The sequence below is a fragment of the Hemitrygon akajei genome, chromosome 29, assembly GCF_048418815.1.
Source record: "Hemitrygon akajei chromosome 29, sHemAka1.3, whole genome shotgun sequence".
NCBI lineage: Eukaryota > Metazoa > Chordata > Chondrichthyes > Myliobatiformes > Dasyatidae > Hemitrygon > Hemitrygon akajei.
The window spans coordinates 15,062,404-15,085,594 of record NC_133152.1 but is presented as its reverse complement, the minus strand read 5'-3'; the positions used below and the strand labels follow the sequence as shown (position 1 = coordinate 15,085,594).

Genomic DNA, 23,191 nt, shown 5'->3' with positions numbered 1-23,191 from the left:
GTGAACAAAATCGCAATGTCCAAACAGGAACTGGCCTGGACAAACAATTCGTGTTATTATTGTGGCAGGGGCTCACAAACACCAGACCAATGCAGGTTTAAAGGCAAAAATTACAGAGAATGCGACCAAGTATGACACATATATACAGCATATCAGAGAGACAAAAATAAATGGATTGGACAGGAAAGATAAAAAGTTAAATTGCAGTTTGAAAAAGAGCACTAATCTGCATGTTGTTGATGAAGAATCTGACAATAATGAGAGTGACACGGGACTGGATAGCCTTGCGATTTACAGTGTGAAAACTAATAATAGACAAGCAATGTGGCTTACACCAGAAGTGGACAGCAAATTAATTAAAATGGAATTGGTCACTGGCTCAACTGTTTCAGTCATTCCAGGAAGTGTGTTTGATTGGCATTTCAAAGATACTGAACTGAAGCCTGCAGTTATCCAACTAAGAGCTTCTACTGAAGAAAAGTTCATTCCTGTGAGAATGACATTCTCAATGGTGAAATATGACAATCAGCAAACCATTCTGGGCTTCTGTGAGGGCCAGCATTATGGAGACATCGATCGGCTGAGACAAATGCAATTTGATTGGAGATCCATCCACCACTTGCATGCCACATTCCCTGCAATAGAGTCAACTGAAAGCAAAATAAGAAAGGTACTGGATGATGCTACAGCAGGGTTCAAGGATGGCATTGGAAAACTCAGACATATCAAGGGTAAAATAGTGTTAGATGAAAATGCCACACCCAAGTTTTGCAAAGTCATCCGGTTCCTTATACCACCCGTGATAAAGCAGCTCATGAGCTAGCTCGGATGGAGGCTGAAGGAATTCCTTTTAAGGTTGAGTGGAGCCCATGGACAACATTAGTGATCCCTGTAGCCAAGAAGGATAGGTCTGTCAGGTTCTATGGCAATTTTAAGGTCATCATCAACCCAGTTCTGAAAGTATATCAATGGCCTCTGCCCAGGATAGAGGACACCTTTGCAAACCTTTCTGGAGGAAAACTCTTCAGCAAATTGTACTTAGCTGAAGCCTACCTACAAGTGGAATTGGAAGAAGAATGAAAAGTGTTTCTCACCATAAACACTCATGAAGGGCTTTATTGCTATAATAGGCTCGTTTTTGGAGTAGCAACTGTACTCTGGCAGAAAGCTATGGACCAGGTTCTGCACGGCTGTCCAAGCACTGAGTGTTACCTGGTTGATATCATTGTTACCAATAAGGATGACAAGCAACATCTCAAATCTAAAGACAGTATTAAAAGGATTAGGAGATTTTAGGCTCAGAGCATGACATAACAAGGGTAAATTCATTAAACTAAGCATCACTTACAGTGGTCGCAATATCGACGCACAAGGATTGCCCAATGTCCGGAGAAAATTCAAGCAGTGGCGGATGCCCCAAGACCAAAGGGCCACAACTGTGGTCCTTGTTCTAGGAATTATCAATTACCACAACAGGTTCCTGACAATCCTGAATACTGTACTCCATTCCTTGAACTCATTATTACAGATCGGGAAGAAATGGCAATGCACTAAGCAGTGTGAGGTGGCTTTTAAAAAGGTAAAGGAAATGGTGAATTCAGACGCAGTACTGACATATTATGATCCACATCGTTCAGTGAAGCTTACCTGTGACGCCTCACCTTGTGGTATACATGCAGTCATATCACCTGTTATGAGTTATGGAAGTGAATGCCCCATAGACTTTGCATCACCTTCCCTTACCACTGCAGAGAAAAAGTACGCAGAGATTGGCAGAGGCCTTGCATTTCGTTTGGGGTGTAAACCGTTTCAACCAGTGCCTGTATGGGAGAGCGTTTACCATCATTACTGATCATCAGCCATACTTTCATTCCGTAGAAGGGTGTTCCACTAACAGCAGCTGCACAAAGGCAGAGATGGGCTCATTTCTTGGAGGACACAATTACAAGATCGAACTTGAGGACAACTAATGATGGAAATGCTGATGGGTTGTCCCGTTTACCCTTGGAAAAGGAAACATCTGAAGATTTTACAAAAGAGGACACTCCTCTTAATGTATTCTCCCTAACACAAATTGGAAGTCTCACTATTACAGCTGAGATGATCCAAAGGGAAACCAGAAAAGACCTCACACTGCCTGAGGTCTACGTGGCAAAGGGCTGGAATGTGCAGCAGAAATCCCAGTTCCCCCATTTTTTTTTACCAGCACCAAGATAAACTTGCCCTTGACAGAGGTTGCCTTATGTGGGGTTTAAGAGTTGTTATACCATCCAAACTGAGAGCTAAAGTGTTACCTAGCAGATCGAGCATCTTGCCATTGCACAATGTGGATGAGCAAGGCCTCTCCATCCCTGGGAATGGCCTGCAATACGCTGGCGGAAGATTCGTGAGGATTTTGACGGACCATTCACGGACACAAATTCCTTTGTAGTAATAGAGGCAGCTACAATCTGGCCAGAAGTTATCCCACACTGTTGATGTGTTGAGAAGCCTGTTCTCAAGGACTACTGTTCCAGAACATTTAGTCCATGACGATGGACCACAGTTTGAGCAGAATAGTTTCAGTCATTCCTAAAAATGAATGGAATGAGATACATTACATCTGCACCGTACACCCAGCTACAAACGGCTTGGTGGAAAGGTTTGTCCAGAGTCTAAAGAACACACTGTAAGCAATGTCAGCAGAACATACAATACTGACATCGAATCAGAAGCTAGACCTGCATTCCAGACTCCCTGTCACTTCCTTTTAATTAGTTTAATGTTTTGGGAGTTACAAAGCATTACACTTTCAATGATGCAATGAGAAAAATTGGTGAGGGTACAGAGTGTCATGTGGAATGTTTTAGCCTCCTGAGGAAATACAAACACTGTGTTTTCTTGGCCATGTTTGGACCTGGGCAGGCTATTGATGCAGTTCAATTTGTAGCTCTCAACCCTCTCAGCCTCAGCACCACTGATGTAGACAGAAACATGTACGATGCCCTCCCATCCCCCTTCCTGAGGTCAATGAACAGCGAGTTTGTTCTGTTGACATTGAAGAAAAGGTTGTTGTCATGACACCATGTCACTAATCTCTCTGTCACCTTCCTGTACTTAAAGGTTCAAAGGTTTGTTTATTATCAAAGTGTACAACTCTGAAATTCCTCTTCTCCGGATAGCCACGAAACCAGGAAAGAAAAAAAGCATCGTCAACCCCAAATCTCACCCCCCGCCCCCACACAAAATAACAAACAAAAATGGAACAGGCATATTGGCCCCTAAATCCCCACCTCTGCACACAAAAATATGAGAAAGATTGGGCGAAAAACACAATACAAAAAAAATTGAAGCTGAAAAAAAAAGTCTACAGTCCAAGTCCAACTGCAAAACTCAGAAAACCAGGGCAACATTCTCTGGGCATAACAGCAGGCTCCCTCCTCAGGCTGCAGAGCGGTCCCCAGCGATCAAAAGACAGGCAGCCCGCGCTAACCCTCCACATTCGCCTCAATGTTTCAGTCTCTCTTGTCACTTTAGTTGGCAAAATGGAGTTGAACATCAGCTCACGCCCCGAATTGCAGCCTGCTCGCCACGAAGTTTGTGCACGCAGCCTCTGCCTTTCAGAATCCTCTCGCAGACTGCAGATCGCTGAAACACCCAAACAACCTCCAAACTGCCGCACTCGCCTCGATGTTTCAATCTCCCTCCTGGCTTTAAGTGGCCAACAATGGAGTCATACGTTGGCTCAGGACCCATCCCGCAGCCTGCTCACACTCGCTGCCTCTGCCTCTGCCTCCTGGAATCCTCTCGCAGACTGCAGAAACACCCAAGCAGTCTCCAAACTGCTGATCACAGGCACCAACGGTTCCAGAATCACAACCGAGATGAAAAACAAATGTAAAAGACATCAAAGAAGTGAAATATATGGTTTCCTTATCTATCCAGAAGATGTCAACTGAAGGGAGCATTGTACACTCCATGTTGACCCGAAGGATAAGGATTCCAATTCATCATTATTTGTGATATGGCCCACTATGGTTGTATCATCTGCAAAGTTAGAGCTGGATCTGCCTACACATTTGTGAGTGTATAGAGAGTAGGGGAATGAGGATGCAACCATCATCAGTGTAATTGTGGTTTCGTCATCTGGGTTCTGTTCTTGTGCTATTCTTCAATTCGACATTGTGATTCAAACTATCCAAACGATGGGTTGCAGCGGGACTTAAAGATGTCAGATTGAGCATTGAAATTGGCCGTTGAAGGGTGTGACAAAGAAAGCTTTGCAACTAAAGCTCTGAGAAATAGTACATCTGATGGAGGTCATCGTAAATTTAAGGTTGGATTTGCTGGAGAAGATGGTTTAATACACGGGATGGAATCAAATTCATATAAAACATGAAGAGACTGGGAAAGAGGCAGCTGGCTCACAAATAGAGAAAGCTAGGAGACAGTACAAGAGGGAGGATAGGCAGGTGATAGGGAAGGGACGCGCTCAGACCAAAGGTTTGAGATGTGTCTATTTTAACACTAGGAGTGTTGTGAACAAAGCAGATGAGCTTAGAGCATGGATCAGTACTTGGAGATATGATGTGATAGCCATTACAGAGACTTGGATACTCAGGGGCAGGAATGGTTACTTCAAGTGCCAGGTTTCAGATGTTTCAGAAAGGACAGGGAGGGAGGCAAAAGAGGTGGGGGCATGGCATTGTTGATCAGAGATAGTGTTACAGCTGCAGTAAAGGTGGACCCCATGGAGGGATTGTCTACGGAGTCTCTGTGGGTGGAGGGTTAGGAACAGGAAGGGGTCAATAACTTTACTGGGTGTTTTTATAGGCTACCCAATAGTAACAAGGATATCGAGGAGCAGATAGGGAAACAGATCCTGGAAAGGTGTAATAATAACAGAGTTGTCGTGATGGGAGATTTTAATTTCCCAAATATCAATTGGCATCTCCCTAGAGCAAAGGGTTTAGATGGGGTGGAGTTTGTTAGGTGTGTTCAGGAAGGTTTCTTGACACAATATGTAGATAAACCAACAAGAGGAAAGGCTGTACTTGATTTGGTATTGGGAAATTAACCTGGTCAGGTCTCAGATCTCTCAGTGGGAGAGCATTTTGGAGATGGTGATCATAATTCTATCTCCTTTACAACAGCATTGGAGAGAGATAGGAACGGACAAGTTAGAAAAGCGTTTAATTGGAGTAAGAGGAATTATGAGGCTATCAGGCAGGAAATTGGAAGCTTAAATTGTAAGCAGATGTTCTCAGGGAAAAGTACGGAAGAAATGTGCCAAATGTTCAGGGGATATTTGTGTAGAGTTCTGCATAGGTACGTTCCAATGAGACAGGGAAGTTACGGTAGGGTACAGGAACCGTGGTGTACAAAGGCTGTAATAAATCTAGTCAAGAAGAAAAGAAAAGCTTACAAAAGGTTGAGAGAGCTAGGTAATGTTAGAGATCTAGAAGATTATAAGGCTAACAGGAAGAAGATTAAGAAGGAAATTAGAAGAGCCAGAAGGGGCCATGAGAAGGCCTTGGAGGACAGTATTAAGGAAAACCCCAAGGCATTCTACAAGTATGTGAAGAGCAAGAGGATAAGACGTGAAAGAATAGGACCTATCAAGTGTGACAGTGGGAAAGTGTGTATGAAACCGAAGGAAATAGCAGAGGTACTTAGTGAATACTTTGCTTCAGTATTCACTATGAAAAAGGATCTTGGTGATAGTAGTGATGAATTGCAGCAGACTGAAAAGCTTGAGCATGTAGTTATTAAGAAAGAGGATGTGCTGGAGCTTTTGGAAAGTATCAAGTTGGATAAGTTGCCGGGACCGGATGAGATGTACCCCAAGCTACTGTGGGAGGTGAGGGAGGAGATTGCAGAGCCTCTGGCAATGATCTTTGCATCATCAATGGGGACAGGATAAGTTCCAGAGGATTGGAGGGTTGCGAATGTTGTTCTTTTATTCAAGAAAGGAACTAGAGATAGCCCTGGAAATTATAGACCAGTAAGTCTTACCTCCGTGGTTGTTAAGTTGATGGAGAAGATCCTAAGAGGCAGGAGTTATGAACATTTGGAGAGGTACAATATGTCAAGGGCAGGTCGTCCTTTATGAGCCTGATTGAATCTTTGAGGATATGACTAAACATGTTGATGAAGGTAAAGCAATAGATGTAGTGTATATGGATTTCAGCAGGGCATTTGATAAGGTACCCCATGCAAGGCTTATTGAGAAAGTAAGGAAGCATGGGATCCAAGGGGACATTGCTTTGTGGATCCAGAACTGGCTTGCCAACAGAAGGCAAAGAGTGGTTGTAGACAGGTCATATTCTGCATGGAGGCCAGTGACCAGTGGTGTGCCTCAGTGATCTGTTCTGGGACCCCTACTCTTTGTGATTTTTATCAATGATCTGGATGAGGAAGTGGAGGGATGGGTTAGTAAGTTTGCTGATGACACAAAGGTTGGAGGTGTTGTGGATAGTGTGGAGGGCTGTTGGAGGTTACAGCGGGATATTGATAGGATGCTAAACTGGGCTGAGAAGTGGCAAATTGAGTTCAACCCAGATAAGTGTGAGGTGGTTCATTTTGGTAGGTCTAATATGATGGCAGAATATAGTACTAATGGTAAGACTCTTGGCAGTGTGGAGGATCAAAGGGATCTTGGGGTCCTAGTCCATAGGATGCTAAAAGCAGCTGCACAGGTTGACTCTGTGGTTAAGAAGGCGTACGGTGTATTGGCCTTCATCAATCGTGGAATTGAATTTAGGAGCCGAGAGGTAATGTTGCAGCTATATAGGACCCTGGTCAGACCCCACTTGGAGTACTGTGCTCAGTTCTGGTCACCTCACTACAGGAAGGATGTGGAAGCCATAGAAAAGGTGCAGAGGAAATTTACAAGGATGTTGCCTGGATTGGGGAGCATGCCTTATGAGAATAGGTTGAGTGAACTCGGCCTTTTTCTCTTTGGAGCGACGGAGGATGAGAGGTGACCTGATAGAGGTGTACAAGATGATGAGAGGCATTGATTGTGTGGATAGTCAGAGGCTTTTTCCCAAGGCTGAAATGGTTGCCACAAGAGGACACAGGTTTAAGGTGCTGGGGAGTAGGTACAGAGGAGATGTCAGGGGTAAGTATTTTACTCAGAGAGTGGTAAGTGCATGGAATGGGCTGTCAGCAAGGTGGTGGAGGCAGATATGATAGGTTCTTTTAGGAGTCTTTTGGATGGGTACATGGAGCTTAGTTAAATAGAGGACTATGGGTAAGCCTAGTAATTTCTAAGGTAGGGACATATTCAGCACAGCTTTGTTGGCCGAAGGGCCTGTATTGTGCTGTAGGTTTTCTGTGTTTCTGAAAGATTGTTAATAATAATTCTATGAAGAAACTTTTCACATAGAGAGAGGTGGGAAACCGGAGGAGTTTAGGAAATGACATTGCAACCTTGTCAAGAGAACCTGGTCAACACTGGGTTAGGGGGGGAGAGGGAAGAGAGAAATAGATAGAAAGATACGTTGGTCAGTAGGAACTCAGATAATAAACACCAGCACAGACCTACTGGGCAGAATTACTTGCTTATAAACCTAAGCTTTACATGGTTCCATATAAATAGGGTCTGTGAGAAGGGTTTGTACCTTATGGAGACTTGTATGTGACGTGATGCCAAGAAAGTTGGCCTCCAAGTTGACTCATAGATAGGATCACTAGAGTGAATGTGTACGAGGGAAGAGTACATCCGTTATGGGGAATGGTGTGTAGGAAGGCAAGCTGATGCAGGGGAACAAAGACTCCAGACTTCAGAACATAAATAATTAGCAGCAGAGCTTAGCCAAGTGGTTGTGAAAAGAAGGATCTAATCAGCATGTAGCCCTACAGGTTCACACACCAAGTGATTTTTTTTTAAGGAACTTTTGCAGAGGGCAGATTACATCAGAGGAATCAGAGTGAACGGAATGCCAACAGAAGACAGAGGTTGTGTTCAGGCAGTTTGGTGGTGTATGCATTATGTAGACTTATCAAATTTGGGACTCAGCCAGTTAATGTGTGAACACAAAATAAAGCTCTTTTGTGATTGTCAGAACTTGTCCTAAATGTAGACCATTAATTTGACACGAATCAAATCTGAGGTGCAATGAGCAAAACAGGAAACTGTGGTAACTTTGCTACTAATTGACTTATAAGACTTGGAAGGAACCAACTGGGACTGAAACGACATAGGCTTCATGTTTCAGTAATTTCTTCCTCTTCTAATGTTATCTGGGTCTTTGAAAAATGATTTCCTGCCTGGTCAGGAACATGTCTTGGAGGTAACCTTGGGGCATGTTAAAACTATACAGTGTGCTGTTCCAAAACCACTGAGAGAAGCTGGAGATTTCAGTTTATCCACCTTAGACTGAGTTTTGTCAAACTCATAGGAGCAAGCAGACTGTTGCTTTCCCTGGATGTGTGGTCCTGCACATTGCTTCCAAAGGGTGGTAGCTTTGTCTGGAAATCATGGTTTCATTTGTAGTGTTCGCTCTAGTTTGTTCTTTTCCATGGCTGTGGATTTGCATCCCCACCCACTCCGCAATAGTCTGCACCGCACCCCATCTGCTTGCCCTTGCCTGACCCTTCCTCTTTCAACCTGCTGTTTTTTTTTAAACTCTAAGCAACATTTCTTCAGTTGATCCCGCTCACTTTGTTTCTTGCCGGCTGGTGGCATAGTGGCATCAGCGCTGGACTTCGGGGCGTGAGTTCGAATCCGGCCGGCTCCCTTACACGCTTTCCATCCATGCCTGGGTTGAGTGGCAAGCTAGCAACTCAACCTCGTAAAAAGAAAACCCTGGAGAGGGATGGGCTCTGCCGGGTTTCAGATGCCCAAGACACGTCGTACGATGAGCAATCACCAAAAAGATCGATACAAACTGCTTGTCGTGACGGCGCCCCGACGACTCCACCAGGAGTTAAGGGTGTGCGCACACACACTCATTCACTCACTCTTTGCTTCTTGTCATTTGTTGCAGTCAACCTTGCCCTGATCACCAGTAAAAACATGTGAAGCCGATGGGCCAAAAGTCAATGGCCTGATAAGGATGTTCTGTCCAGTGTCTAACAAGAGCTGTTTCTTCTCTCTTGACAGGTCTTTAAATTTTGGTGGAATCGGAATGGTTATGGGACATGAACTAACTCACGCATTTGACGATCAAGGTATGATGGATTTAATGTGTTTAAGGATTGTTAGGATCTCAGTTAAAATACTCTTGGAGGAAAGAAGGCAGTTCGTATTGGCGCAGGATCTGGGGAATTACAATATGTCTGCTGTGTTCTTGTGTTTGGTATTGGAGACCACAAGAGTACCACAGCACAGCCTGGGCTCTTAATTTCTTTGATTTACCAATGATCCTGGTACTAATCAGGTTAGGTAATGAGGATCTGTGCAGGCTGGACCTCCATTCTCACAAGTGTAGGAAATGGAGTGTTTAAGATGATTCAAGAAATTGATAGCATTGTTAGAGACTATGTCTTCTGATGGGAGGTGGAGCCATCGAAGGGTGACAAGGGCAGGATCATCCAGAGGTGGTGTCAGAAAGCACTTCACTTCACTAGAAGGAATCTGGAACATTTTCCCACTTAGTCAATGAATTCATGTGGAGCTGGTTCATTTACAGATGAGAAGCCAAGGAATGAAAATCCAAATGAGGTTCAGAAAATATTTCATTGAATGGCAGATGAAGGTTGAGAGGCTGCATGGCCTGCTCTTCCTACTTTCCAGCTCTCCTGTCAAGTTCACCTGAGTTGTGGATGCTCCCCTTGCAGGAAGCTTCACTGCGGCAAGGAGACATCTGAAGTAGATCTGATACTCAGTACCCAAATACAGTGCCTGTGATTGACTGACCCCTGCTGGTGAATGCATGAATCTGCAGGTTAGGTGAGACAGGGTAGGGAGAGAGGGGAAGAAGAGTTTCACGTGTGCAAGTCAGATAAACCAAATTCAATTGAAATAATATTATCCAAGTTCACCTTGATTTAAAACCAGTGAAGTTTTATTTGGTGTAATTCCAGCTATCCTAAGGTTGGAAGCACATTATTTTTCCACAGCATTATTTCCACAGGAATTATAATTTTGTAGTGAAATAATTGCTATTTTAATTAAGTTGGTTGAGAATAAATATCAGGGAGAACTTGTTCGTTCATCTACAGAATGAGGTTGTGTGTTTTTTTCAGACCCACTTGCGATGGCCATTGTGGTTTCAGTTTAACACCTCAGGTGAAAACTAACTATGCAGCACTCACTCAGTACTGTATAGTATATATATATATATAATAATATAATAATATATTAGTAATATACTAATATATTGTATAATAATATATATAATATATGATACATGATATATATAATATATCATAATATACAAATATATAGTATAGTTTTATTATAAAATCATGTTCACATCCCTAGAGTGTGAATTCTATTTATTACCTGTACTATACTGAAGAGAAAAGGTATTTTTGAATCTTAAGCGTGGAGGTGAATCCTGATTAGGCCACCTTAAGAGTCCAGCTCAGCCTGAGTTCATTCCAAAGCGTCAGCCACTCGTACAATGTTCCTTTTCTGGGAATTGTCTGCTGACCTCCCAGCAGGGACCGGAACTGAATATAGCTGTCCCTTGATGATATTTATTTGTCACACCTCAAAGCAGAAATGCTGGAAACTCTCAGCAAGTAAAAGTTATTTCTGATTTCCAGCATTTCAAAGGATTCAAAATATATTTAGTATCAAAGTATGTATAAATTATACAGCCTTGGAATTTATCTGCTTGCAGACAGCCACAAAGCAAGAAACTAAAAAGAACCAAATTTTTAAAAAAGGCCAACACCCAAAACATAGAGAAAAGAAAACGAAACAAAACATGAAAACAGCGTTCAGAACTAAATGGAGTCTATAGTGTTACGGATTCAGCAACAATAAATATATGAGTGAGGCAGGGGTTTTTATAACAAATAAAACATTTATTAAACACTGAAAAACAAACCCCCAAAAGTAAACAAATCACTAACGTAACCGGAAATCAACTGCTGTGCAGCAGCTTAAACAGTTCTTAAAGCGATGTTGCAAAAGCAGTTCTTCAAAGTAGTATTGCCAAAGTTCAAAATGCTTACAGTCCATTTAAGGGAGAGACTTTTTAATACGATTTTAAATTCTCTTTCACGTCGTGTTGTTGCGGTTCCCAGTCGAACTACTTTTCCCACGAAGAATTTACGAAGATGAAAAATGAAACGGCTTAAAGGCACTGACCTTTCCTTTACAACACTGTACTCAATCCTTTCTGCTATTTCACAGGGATTAACATGAGCACAGCCAACGAATTCCTTCCGAATGAGGATCAAACAAGGTCGAACCTGTTTCACCGTCGAAATTGACTTTCCTCGACCTTTTAACTCCCGAACTCCGATCTTCACTCTCCACTGATTTTTAACTAGCAGTATTATAAAGAAATTGCTGGCAATGACCTTTTAAACTTTAGGCATTAAATAAAACTCCATTTTCCAACTAAACTGTTTCATAACATTAAATCACGCAGTGCCATGAAGTCAACATGGCAAATCCAGCCACGAACTGCCCCTCCTCACAGGGAGGGGTCCTCCTTTTATACCCTGTAAAAAAAAACCTGTCACATGACCTCTACTGGCGGGAAAATGACGTCACTCCACCATCACAAGACCATTACCTCAAGTCCAGTATAGCTTCAACAGTATAGCACCACTGTCACGTGTCACGGGTACGTAACAATAGGCCCAGAGCAGCCGGAATAGGACCATAGCCTTGGTCTCAGTTCATCAGGTAGCGGGGCAAATCACCGCAAAGCTCGCAGACACAAAGTGCGTAGCAGCTGGAGCAGTTTCACAGTCTCAGTGCCATGGAGAGAGAAGTTAACATCGCAGAAGAACAAGCGGAATTAGCCCGACCCTCACCTCCAGTCCAGACATCCTGCTTTTCCTGTCTATCAGGGGAGGCAGTTAAATCATCCAAACACCATTTCAACATTTGCAATATTGTTTCCCACCTGCCATAGATTAGTCAGTAAAGCTGAGCCCATTCAGATGTTTTGGTTGGCAGAGAAATGAACAGAGAATGGCATATTTAAGCAGATTTAGTAACACAAATTTGTACAAAACTTAACACAACATAAAAGTACTGAAAATGCTTCTAACTCACTTCACGGGACTTCTTTTCTGAATTTAAATAGATTATCAGCTCTGAATTTGTCCAGCACTCAGGCAGAGCTGACATCTTGTTAGTCCCCTGTCATCTTAATCGTCACTGATCACTTCGTAGGCCTTTTGTGAACAGCAAAAGTCCCAATCAGTATCAACCTTGAATAGCACACTTCCACCCACAGATGTCAACAGACCTACTGACAAATTTTAGCATTTTTCTTCATGTTTCCTAATCCATATAAAAGTGATCAAAAATGATGTGATCAAACAAGTGATCAATAAAGCTATTATTACTAAATAGTACAATAAGATGAACACTTGGCCTCACAATCAGTGTTTTTACTGTTTTGCACCTTATTAATCACCTGCTCTGCACCTTCTCTGTAGCTGCTGTACTCTGCAGTTTGTTACCTCAATGCACTGTGTAATGGATTTATCTATACAGTCAGTACGCAAGGCAGCTTTCACTGTATCTCGGTACACGTGTCAATAATAAGCAATTGCATTTTCAAACTTCCTGACACATGACAAGCTTTAGTAAAATGAGGCGTTTTAGTAAAATGATTTTTAAACAAATAGGTGTTTATACGCATTTGCATTGTGTGAGATTATATTTTGGACCATTAGAAATATCGGTTATGAAAGATCTATGTGGTCAGAAATTTTGTGTCAGCGATAAGATTAGTCCTGACATTTACTACTACTTTCTTCTATTATATAGCAAGAAGGCGCCAGCAATCATAGGCGACTTTCTGCAGATTGCAGAAAATTGTTCCAGATTTACTTTGAACTTCTGACCTGATAGACTTTTGCATTCATTTTCAATAGTTTCCTAATTACTTTCTTTGTTTCCGATATAGGCTGTGTGTGTGTGTGTATATATATATATAAAAAATTTGGGTGGCACAGTAGCCTAGTGGTTAGCACAACACTTTACAGGACAGGCGACCTGGGTCCAATTCCGCAGGCTGCTGCCTGTAAGGAGTTTCTATGTTCTACCCGTGATCATGTGGGTTTCCTCAGGGTTCTCGGGTTTCCTGCCTTAGTCCAAAGATGTCCCGGTTGGTAGGTTAATTGATCGTTGTAAATTGTCCCATGTTAGGCCAGGATTGCTGGGCGGCATGACTCAAACGGCCAGAATCTCAATAAATAAATGAACATAGTTTCTGATTCATATAAAAGATCTCTATTGCTGCTATATTGCTATTTTGCTTTAAACCAAATGACAAAGATAAGCAGAATAATAAGATGATAAGAATATTCATTAATAAACTTAAATGCTGCACAAAATTGAGTCACTCTCAACTTGAAATTATTTGAGCATCACTAGATCAAAAAACAAAAAAACAAAATAGCATAAAGTGTACAAACAACACATTATTTGATGTAAGATAAATTTAAAAGTTATTAAGAATGTCTGTCACATATCAATGTCCACAATTTTATATGTGCTGGTTTCGGTCCGAGACCCTTTGTCAGGACTAACTGAAAGAAGAGATAGTAAGAGATTTGAAAGTGGGATGGGGAGGGGAAGATCTGAAATGATAGGAGAAGACAGGAGGGGGAGGGATGAAGCTAAAGACACATTTTCTGTTTAGGTTTAAAGCAAAACAATACCTCCTTGTGCAATTGGATCCATGATTTCCTCATTTGGAAACCCCAGTCAGTTTGAATTGGCACAGCATCTCCTCCACAATCTCCGTCAGCACAGGTGCACACAAGGCTGTGTGCTTTGCTCCCTGCTCTACTCACTTTATACTTATGACTGTGTGGTTAAGCATGGCTCTGACGCCATATTCAAGTTTGCTGCTGATACCACTGTCACAGGCCGAACCAAAGGTGGTGATAAATCAGCTTATAGGAAGGAGATTAAAAACACGGCTGAGTGGTGCCACAACAACACTCTATTGCTCAACGTCAGGAAGAACAAGGAGTTGATTATTGACTTCAGAAGGAGGAAACCAGTGGTCCACGACCCAGTCCTCATCGGAGGATCAGAGGTGGAGAGGGTCAGCAACTTTAGATTCCACTGTGTTATTATTTTGGAGGACCTGACCTGCAGTTATGAAGAAAGCACAGTAGTGCCACTATTTCTTTAGATTTGGCATGACATTGAAAACGTTGACAAATTTCTGTAGATTTGTAGTGGAGAGAATATTGACCGGCTGCAGAGGGAGAAGCAAGGTTCATCTTTTTCTTTCTATAGACAGTCTGACCAACTGAATGTTTCCAACAGTTTCTCCTCATTCACTCAGTCAAATCCATTCACCAAAAGTGACATTGGCAGTTCATCGTAACCCTTGTTTCTCTTATTCATCTGCGGGAACTTCAGAATAGAAGGATGCCTGCTTAGAACAGAGATGAGGAGAAATTTCTTTGTCCAGAGTGTGGGGAATCTGGGGAATTCATTGCCGTATTCAGCTGTGGAGAACAAGTCATTCGGGTATATTTAAAGTGGAAGTTGATAAGTTCTTGATTATATGGTGCCGGAGGTTACAGGGAGAAAGGAAGGATAAACGGGGTTGAGAAGGAAAATAAATCAGCCATGATTAAATGATGGAGTAGACTCGATGGGCCAAAGGGCCTGATTCTGCCCCTGTGTTTTAATTCTAATTGTATTGTGTCTTCTGGCAGGGAGAGAGTATGACAAAAACGGCAACATAAGGCCCTGGTGGAAGAATTCCTCAGTTGAGGCCTTCAAACATCAGACTGAGTGCATAATTGAGCAGTACAATAATTATGTGATCAACGGCGAGCACGTGAACGGCAAGCAAACTCTGGGTGAAAATATCGCTGATAATGGTGGTTTGAAAGCAGCTTTCCATGTGAGTACCTGCAGTCCACTACGGTGGACCAAGCTTCGAGGGAACTGCTTGTTTGTGGGCCATTAGGTCGTGGGTTTCAACGTGTCGGATGTAGCTGAATGTCCAGATGGGACAACATCCATGCAAATGCTAACCCTATACTAAAGGATGCCATTGAAGTCTTTGCTGGACTGAGTTGCACCAGCCGTCAGCTTATTGAGGCACGTTACCAGGGGGAGGAAAACTTGGGCACGGACCCTCACTGAGCTCTTCCAAAACACTGCTATGAGCTGAAAGCACTACTCAAGCTCTGTTGTGTTCTTCAAGGCCAACAGATGATTGGTTTCTCAGTGATGAAGATTTGATATATACCTGTAACTTCAGGACAAAATTCTGAAATATGGCATTCATTATGGATCTTTTCATCATGGATAACTTCAATCACCACTACACTACACTGATTCTACTTACTTTCTCCTCTTTCCCCTTCTCTCTTTTTCCATTCATCATTCTGGTTCTTCTTTCACCTGTTCTCTTGTTCTCACCTACATATCTCCTCCCTCTGGTGCCCCTCTTCATCCTACCCTTCCATGGTCCACTGGCCTCCCCTATTAGATTCATTCTTCTTCCTCCTACCACCTCCCAGCATCAGAATTCATCCCACACCCCACTCAACCACCTTCCCCTTCACCTAGTTTCACCTGTAGTCTGCCAGCTTGCGCATTTCCTCTCCCCCACCTTATTCTGGCTTCTGCCCCCTTCCTTTCCAGTCCTGTTTCATAGTCTCAGCCCAGAACATTAACTGTTTATTCCCCTCCATAGATACTGCCTGGCTTGCTGAGTTCCTCCATCACTTTGTGTATGCTGCTCACTCTCAATGACTCATGTTCTCAGTATTACAGTTTGTCTCCCTTTGTACACTGTTTATTTGTAAGTCTTTGTTTATGCATAATTTTTACTAAAATTCTGTTGTATTTCTTTTTTCCCTGTAAGTGCCTGTCAGAAAATTAATCTCAAGGTAGCAAATGGTTATATGTACGTACTTGGATAATAAATTTACTTTGAAATTAGAACTTCAGACAGAACTTTTTAACCAATCCATTGTGGCTATTCCAATAACAAATTAGAGAGAGCTTGTGTATGTGTGAGTGATAATAAACCTGATCCTCAATCTGGCTCTGTCATGGTGATTGTTCAAGTTAACTTGTTATGTAGGGTCAGTTCACAAGCTGATATAAAAATCTGCTTTTCAGGCCTATGAGAACTGGGTAAAAAAGAATGGTGAAGAGATGGTTCTGCCTGCCTTGGACCTCACTAATCAACAACTCTTCTTCCTGGGATTTGCCCAGGTGAGTTGTGTCCAGTGAAAGTATGCTTAAGTTTCAAAGAAATATAGACAGTTAGATTTTCAGTCAGGATCTAAATCCCAGTTTCCACAGATATTTCCACTTAGATTTCTGGTCTCATTCTTTAATATTTAAACACCTTGCTTCTTCAATTACTTTTTGATTGAGTGACACCTTCCTCATCAGCATCTCCCATTGGCCTTCAGTATGGAGGTGTGAGACCCATAGCAAATACTTTGTATGTTTCTGAATGTCTTTGACATATCAAAAACTTTCTTTTTGATCTGACATTATGTGTGCATAAAAACTAAAAGCAGAAATCTTTCAAGTCAAATGACAGGAAGTAGTGTTCCTGCACCAATCTAACATGAGACTGTCTGTTGGAAAGGGTTCCCAATCAAAAGTTCCTGAACTATGTGCTCCCTTACTCTGCTCACTGGAGAACCCAATGTCAAAGATTCGGCAGCATTCTGGGAGAGTAGACACCTTCGCATTCCAGCACATGTAGGAACCTCCATCTTGCTGATACTCGTGTTGGGGAAATGCCACAAAGTTCTGACCACTTGGTCCCTTTCCCCCATCCCTAAAATTTCCAGCCATTAGTTCCAATCCCAGTGTAAAACAAATCAAAGGACTGAAATATGCATCCTGGTAGCCATAAGGAAACCAAAGAGTTGCTGGGACTCATCCTGGCTGTTTGGAGGAACAATCCGGTGGGTCCCAGACCGCTGTGTATCCATAGTCCTGCATGTTTTCACTGTTATAAGCAAAGATCCAAGTCTCTTGAAATTTGTTCTCCAATCTGTCTTATTAGTATCTTGAGGTCGGTCTTTGGTGCTCTCATAGCCTCTAGGGACTTGAAAAGTGCTGAAGGAAACATAACACTTCTTTTTGTCTCCACAGCTTTGGTGCTCCAAACGGACCCCAGAAAGCATCCACATAGGGCTCATCACAGACAACCACAGTCCTTCAATGTACAGGGTCATCGGAGCAGTGATTAACTCCATCGATTTTGCCAAACATTTCAACTGTCCTGAAGGAAGTCCGATGAACCCTGTGCAAAAATGCGACGTGTGGTGAATTAAATAAGATGATGAGGAACGGAAACCTCGAGTCCTGGAGCAGTGGGATTGGTCTGAACGTCAGCTAACTGGGTCAATTCTGCGTCTCATAACAAAGAGAAATTTATTTGACTATATTTTTGTTGAAATGCCTGTGGATCGCAGTGTGAATACTTTTACTCTGCTTCCCACACTGTGGATAATGCTGGAACCTGTGGGAAGAGTACACAACAAAACAGAAGATAACATTTGATGGCATTGCTGCAAGACAGGGCACTATCCACCTAAACACTAATTGCCCTTTTGTTTCAGAGCATTTATATTTTGGTTGTTATTTTTACTAAGTAGGGTGAATATCTAAAATGCTAAAGAATGGTCTTGGTGGTGTTGTAGATGGGGAGCAGCTCTTGTGGATGTTCTGTCACTGCATCGGGGTCTCCATGCACGTGGATCTTCCACCTATGCTGGAAATATCTGAGGAAATTTATAGCAAAGGTTTATAATGGTTGGATGGATTTTGTATGCATTGCCCTGGTCTAAGTACACTGAAATGTTATTGATCAGAGAGATCATGAATAGTTTATGGCCACATGGCCTTGTTTGCCTCCTTTCCTTCTTTTTCTAGCAAGTGATACGTCCATGTTTGTTTTCTGTGCAGCAATAGGGGGCAGAGGGTGGTAAGTGAAGTCAGGAAACTGATTAGCCTCTTAACTAACTTCGACAATTTAACAAAACATCCAGCCAGTCCTCCCCTTCCCACCTCATGTCCCAAAGAATCCAAGGACTGACAGAGAAGTTGGGGTCCAAAACTACTTCCCATGGGGTGGAAGATTTGGGGGAGAGACTGAAATGTTGAGAGCAATTGTGCCTTGGCCATATTGAGGACCCAGCTTTTAGATTTATTCAGTCAAAGGTAGATTCTTAACAAAACTGCTGTTTGCTTGTATGTGTCCCTAACCATCTCTGAAACTCATTTGCTACGGTTAGTTTTCTAGACCCTGAATCTACATATCTTCAAAATTTTAGACATCTATTCTGCAAAACAATTGAGTTAACCTTAGATTGTGGTGTATGCACTTTTAATCACATTTTAAAATTTTGTCAATAGGATACTCTATTGGAAAGCACAGTGAGACAGATTTGCATTTTTAATCTCTAGTACTGTCCTTTAGAATTCTTATTCTGGTGATCAAATCCTTTCAAGAGGTGAACCTATATCTCACTCTCTCTATTATCTCATTCAGCCCTACAACCCGTATGATCGCTATAATCCTGACCTCATTTACATCCACAGGTTTCCTCCAGTTCATCATTGAGAAGCATGTGGCTTGACATCACCAGCAAAGAGTTCTGTTGTCACTGTCTGTCTCTCAGGAGCCCCGCAGAAGGTCAGAACTCATCACTGAAGGGTCGCCCTCGGCATCAAACCCTGCCTCATGTTGCTGGTTACATTTTGTACAGAGTGGTAGCAAAGGCAGCAGATGTGGTGCAGCCAGGAGAGCCACAGCCGCGCATCACCAGAGCCCCAGGTTCAGTCCCGACCTTGGCACCTGTCTGTGTTTTCCCAATCCTAGCTTGGCCACTACAAATTACCCTTGTATGCAAGTGAGTGGTTAGAGTCTGAGTAGAGGGTTGATGAGTACTTGGGCAGAATAAAACTGGGATTAATGTAAATGTGTGTGCCACAGTGTGGAAGGCCACACTTTTAGCCCTTAAGTCAAAAGGGTTGCCGGTCTCCCGATGGCAGGAGGTCCTCCCTGAGGCACTCCACTCTATCCGCTCCCTGTTGTGTACGTCCACTAATGCCACCCCTCACGAACGCCTATTCTCTTTTCCCAGGAAGTCTGTCACTGGGACCACCCTACCAGTTTGGCTGACGTCCCCGGGGCCAGTGCTGCTACGTAAACATGCGAGGAGTAATAAGTACTCCCCGCTGGTCGAGAGGGTTCACCTCCTGCATGCTAATCCCCAGTATGCCTACGTGGTCTTGCCTGATGGGCGGGAGGACACGGTCTCTGTCCGCGACCTGGTGCCCGCCGGAGCAGCAGACCACTACCCCGTACACTCCACGGTAACTATGAACCCTGTACCCGAGGTGACACCGCATACACCGTGCCACACCCAGACTCCTCACGACGCTCATGTACCGGGCATCTCGTACGCGTCTATTCCGGGGACCTCGCACACACGCGAGGGATCCCTGACACCTCCAGTTGGGACAGAACCAACCCACAGGTATATCTAGTTCACCACAGTGTGGTTGATAGAGCAGACTTGATGGGCCAAACGGTCTGTTTCCTTGCTGTATCTTTCTATGACTGTCTTTTTCACAGTCTGGAGTCTAAGGGCCTTAGTGTTAAGGGTGTTAGCCTGGGGTGACAATTCTGCCAATATATTTGAAGGATTTTGGTTCAAGAGCACAATAACGAATCAGTATGTAGAAAAATGTTTACTGGTATGGTACATTCATTATAAATAATGCATCAATATGCACATTAAGGGTGATTAATGTTTCTCATTTTCATTTGTAACAGCTGCAGGAAGCATACTATAGATTGCCAGCTATCTATCAGTAACTTCAGCATATTCTAGCCAAGGTGGCTGAGATTCCTGCCCGTCCCACCCTCGCGTTCTGATGCCACAGATTCAGGGAACTCCCACTCTTCCAAAGCTTGTATTAATCATTTAAAATTCCCGTGAGTCTCTCATCATAAGCGAGAGTGAATGATAACTGGTCACCTTCTACCGAGGAATATTTTGCTGGGGCTTACACTGCTTTTGCCACTAAGTGCTAAAGTGTTTGTCCCTTCAGTACCTACATAGGCAGTCTTTGCACTTTGAAATTTCACAATGAGCTGAGTAACTTTGCTGACGTTGGGTAACTGCAGGAAACAGGTTACGTCAAGGCAAACCTATGCAATATTGTCGGGGTAAAATGTGAGTTTTCAAACAAGCTGTAATAGATGTCCAGTGTGTGTCATTGGTACAGTACATGGACTGGATGCATCCTGTTTGTATTTGGCTGATTGGCCAATGATCCTTCCTGCTATATTGCATTCCTTTGTCTCCAAACTAACTCCATCAGCTGCTGGATGGAAGCAAATCCCTTCGCACTACTATGGGTGGGGTTCACTCAGTGTCAGTTAGATCCCTTCTGCGCTGGCTTAACAGTCACAAACAACGCAACCACAGCACATAAACCGATGTTTCATTTAGTTTTTTTGTGTCCTGAGAAACTTGTAGGAAGTGTTAAAGGTTTCAGCACAATAATGAACTGAAGTTGATATCAGTGTGACTTGGTGATGCAGCAATCAGAGTGGAAAAGTAGATTTCCCCTTTTGGAAGTCTATTCACTACTGATGGTAATACGCCATCAGGAAATCTCACAGCTCCACCTACAGACTTTGAACTCTGAAGAATAACCACCCTTACAATTCGAAATTCTCCTTTCACGTCAGGAACATTGTACAGAGAGAACAATTTCCAGTACAGAATACCCAAGTAAATCCTGATGGCTGTACATCGTCACTTAGAGTTGCACATTTAGTACTGATCTTTGTAGCTACTTCAAGAAAAAAAATAAGTTACTTTTGTTCAAAAAAAAATCAAAATGAGGTTTTGTGCTCTTTATTGGATTCAGAAAGTATAGTATTAATCCTAACCCCAGTTAACTAGAATAATAAGCACTGTTACCACCGGGTTTATTTCCTACTGTGGTTGCAGAATTGTGGTTCAAAAAATTATGTGTAAATGTTATGCATTGATGTCCATAACAATCCTTTAGTAATGCTTCTCATCTGAAGCAAGTAGTTATTTGCAGCTGCTGCCCACCTCTGGCAACAGAATTGCAGCACCTAACCTGTGTACTGATGGCATCAGGGTAATTTCTCCCATTCACTGCCCAGTGGTTGGGCTGAATTATCTGTTGCCTATTGCAATCCAGTGGCTGAGGAGGGGCCAGGACTCCTGATCACTGTTCAGTGCTTTGGGTGGGGGGTGGGGGGGTGATCAATGGGACCGTGCCCCTGATCATCGTCTTGTGGCTGGGTGCAGGATTCGTCATCTCCTTATTGGCCTCTGTTCCTGACTGGTGCTCACTGGTTGGGCCTAAGGGTACAGCTCTCAATCCTGTCCAATAGTTGGGTCAGTAGCTGCTTAGAAACAATTGGATGACAGTATGTTTGACTTGACGTTACTGTGCCATTGATTGTTTGATCTACAACAGAGAAGTGCAGGATAGCTGGAGGTTTCGAGCTTATATTGATGGCAATAGAGTATCGGTTTATTTAGCTTACCTTCCTTTCTCTCTGATTCACAATCAGTCATTTTATTACCTGTTATTTAACTACTGTATATTGCATCATCTCCAACAGATCTCATCTTGAAGAGAAAGTTAACTGCATTACAAGAAAACAATTCCACACTACTAACTGTGGGTGCTTTCATATTGTTAACAGTGACCTTTCCCAGTAGCTAGTTGATGCAAGTGTTCTCCTTATAGGAGAAGGACATGGACATTCATCTCCAATTTAATGACCTCACCTTGGATCTATACCCTAACTGCATTTACTTACTTTTGCTTCATATCACCTGACATTGTCAGCACAGGTAGGTAGTGGGGGCTTGTGGAGCTGCTGAGTCACTGCTGCAGTGAGCAAAGTTCGGTCATGATCTTCTCTACGTTGTAAAGTAATGTACACATTAACATTTAAGAAATTGCCAAGAATGTGTCCAACCACAGATAGCAATCTTGTGCAAGTAAAAATGCTGAAATTGATTTTTTTAAAATAATGAATAATAGGGGAAAAAACCAGAAATATAAAAAAATCATTGATCACAGGATTAAAATTGTTGGTATTCCTGAAGTAACGTAATAATTTTTAAAATCATGGGCAAAATCCTTCTAGTTAACAATCATGAGTGATCAGTGAATAGCTTCTCAACTGCAAACAGTTTAATGCCAGCAATGGAATTTAAGAGGAACTATGACAAACATTTAAAGCCCCCACCCCAACTCCGTTTAGTCGAGGGTGAAATTTCAGATCCTTGGTATTTCTGATTGTCCCACCACTTAACTGTGAGTCAGATATGGGGCTGGATATCCTCATTACCCAAAGCAGAGAGAAGCTTCACATAATCTTATTTACTAGATGTGTTGATTATGTAGTTTTCTCTTGTCAATCTGAAAATGTGCCTCTTGTTTGAAATCAATCCTTGATTCTGATTTTAATTTTTATGTAATACTGGCCTGTAAAGAGAAAATATTTACATAAATATTTTAAATTCTGTATGTGAACATATTTTCTTGCAATGTTGACAGATTTTATTTTGAATGAGTGCTGTTGTGTACAGTCTTTTTAATGAGATGTCCTGTGGGTGAATTGCAATTCTGAAAGCCTATACATAAGTTTTTTGTTGTACAGACAGAAATGTTTTAATTATAATTCAAACATTAATCAATGGATTTGGTTTGCTGAGAGATTTTTTTCAACGGTTGTTCAAGGAGCACTCTTTTGTTGTACATTATTTTTTTTCTCTTGTCACTGAGTTTCCATCTGTTTCATCAAGAAGCATCCTTACAGGAGCTGGCCGTCTTTGAGCGAATCCAGTTCCTGGCTACCTCAAGGTGATAATGATTGTTAGAGGTATCACTTCAAACTGGTGGAGCCACCACCTTCTTAGCAAGGCCTGGCTAAGAAATCCCTGGCTCTCTTGACCTAACTCAGAGAGGTACTGCATGGACCAGAGTAGTCACTGGAGTTAGACAAGGGTATTGTAGTTGTTGACCTTGACCCTGATTCCAGCAGCT

The 23,191-nt window shown here is 42.5% G+C and overlaps 1 protein-coding gene across 9 annotated transcripts in view; it reads left to right on the top strand.

Moving 5' to 3' along the window:
• LOC140718236 (endothelin-converting enzyme 1-like) overlaps positions 1 to 22,846 on the top strand; it is a 319,941-nt gene extending 297,095 nt beyond the window's left edge. For all 9 annotated transcript variants that reach the window (XM_073031724.1, XM_073031725.1, XM_073031727.1 and 6 more), the window contains 4 exons: positions 9,089 to 9,156; positions 14,806 to 14,996; positions 16,229 to 16,324; positions 17,225 to 22,846. In XM_073031724.1, coding sequence (XP_072887825.1) covers positions 9,089 to 9,156; positions 14,806 to 14,996; positions 16,229 to 16,324; positions 17,225 to 17,401 — 532 coding nt within the window. In that variant the 3' untranslated portion in view covers positions 17,402 to 22,846. The remainder of the gene's footprint in view (positions 1 to 9,088; positions 9,157 to 14,805; positions 14,997 to 16,228; positions 16,325 to 17,224) is intronic.
• Positions 22,847 to 23,191: the final 345 nt, after the last annotated feature.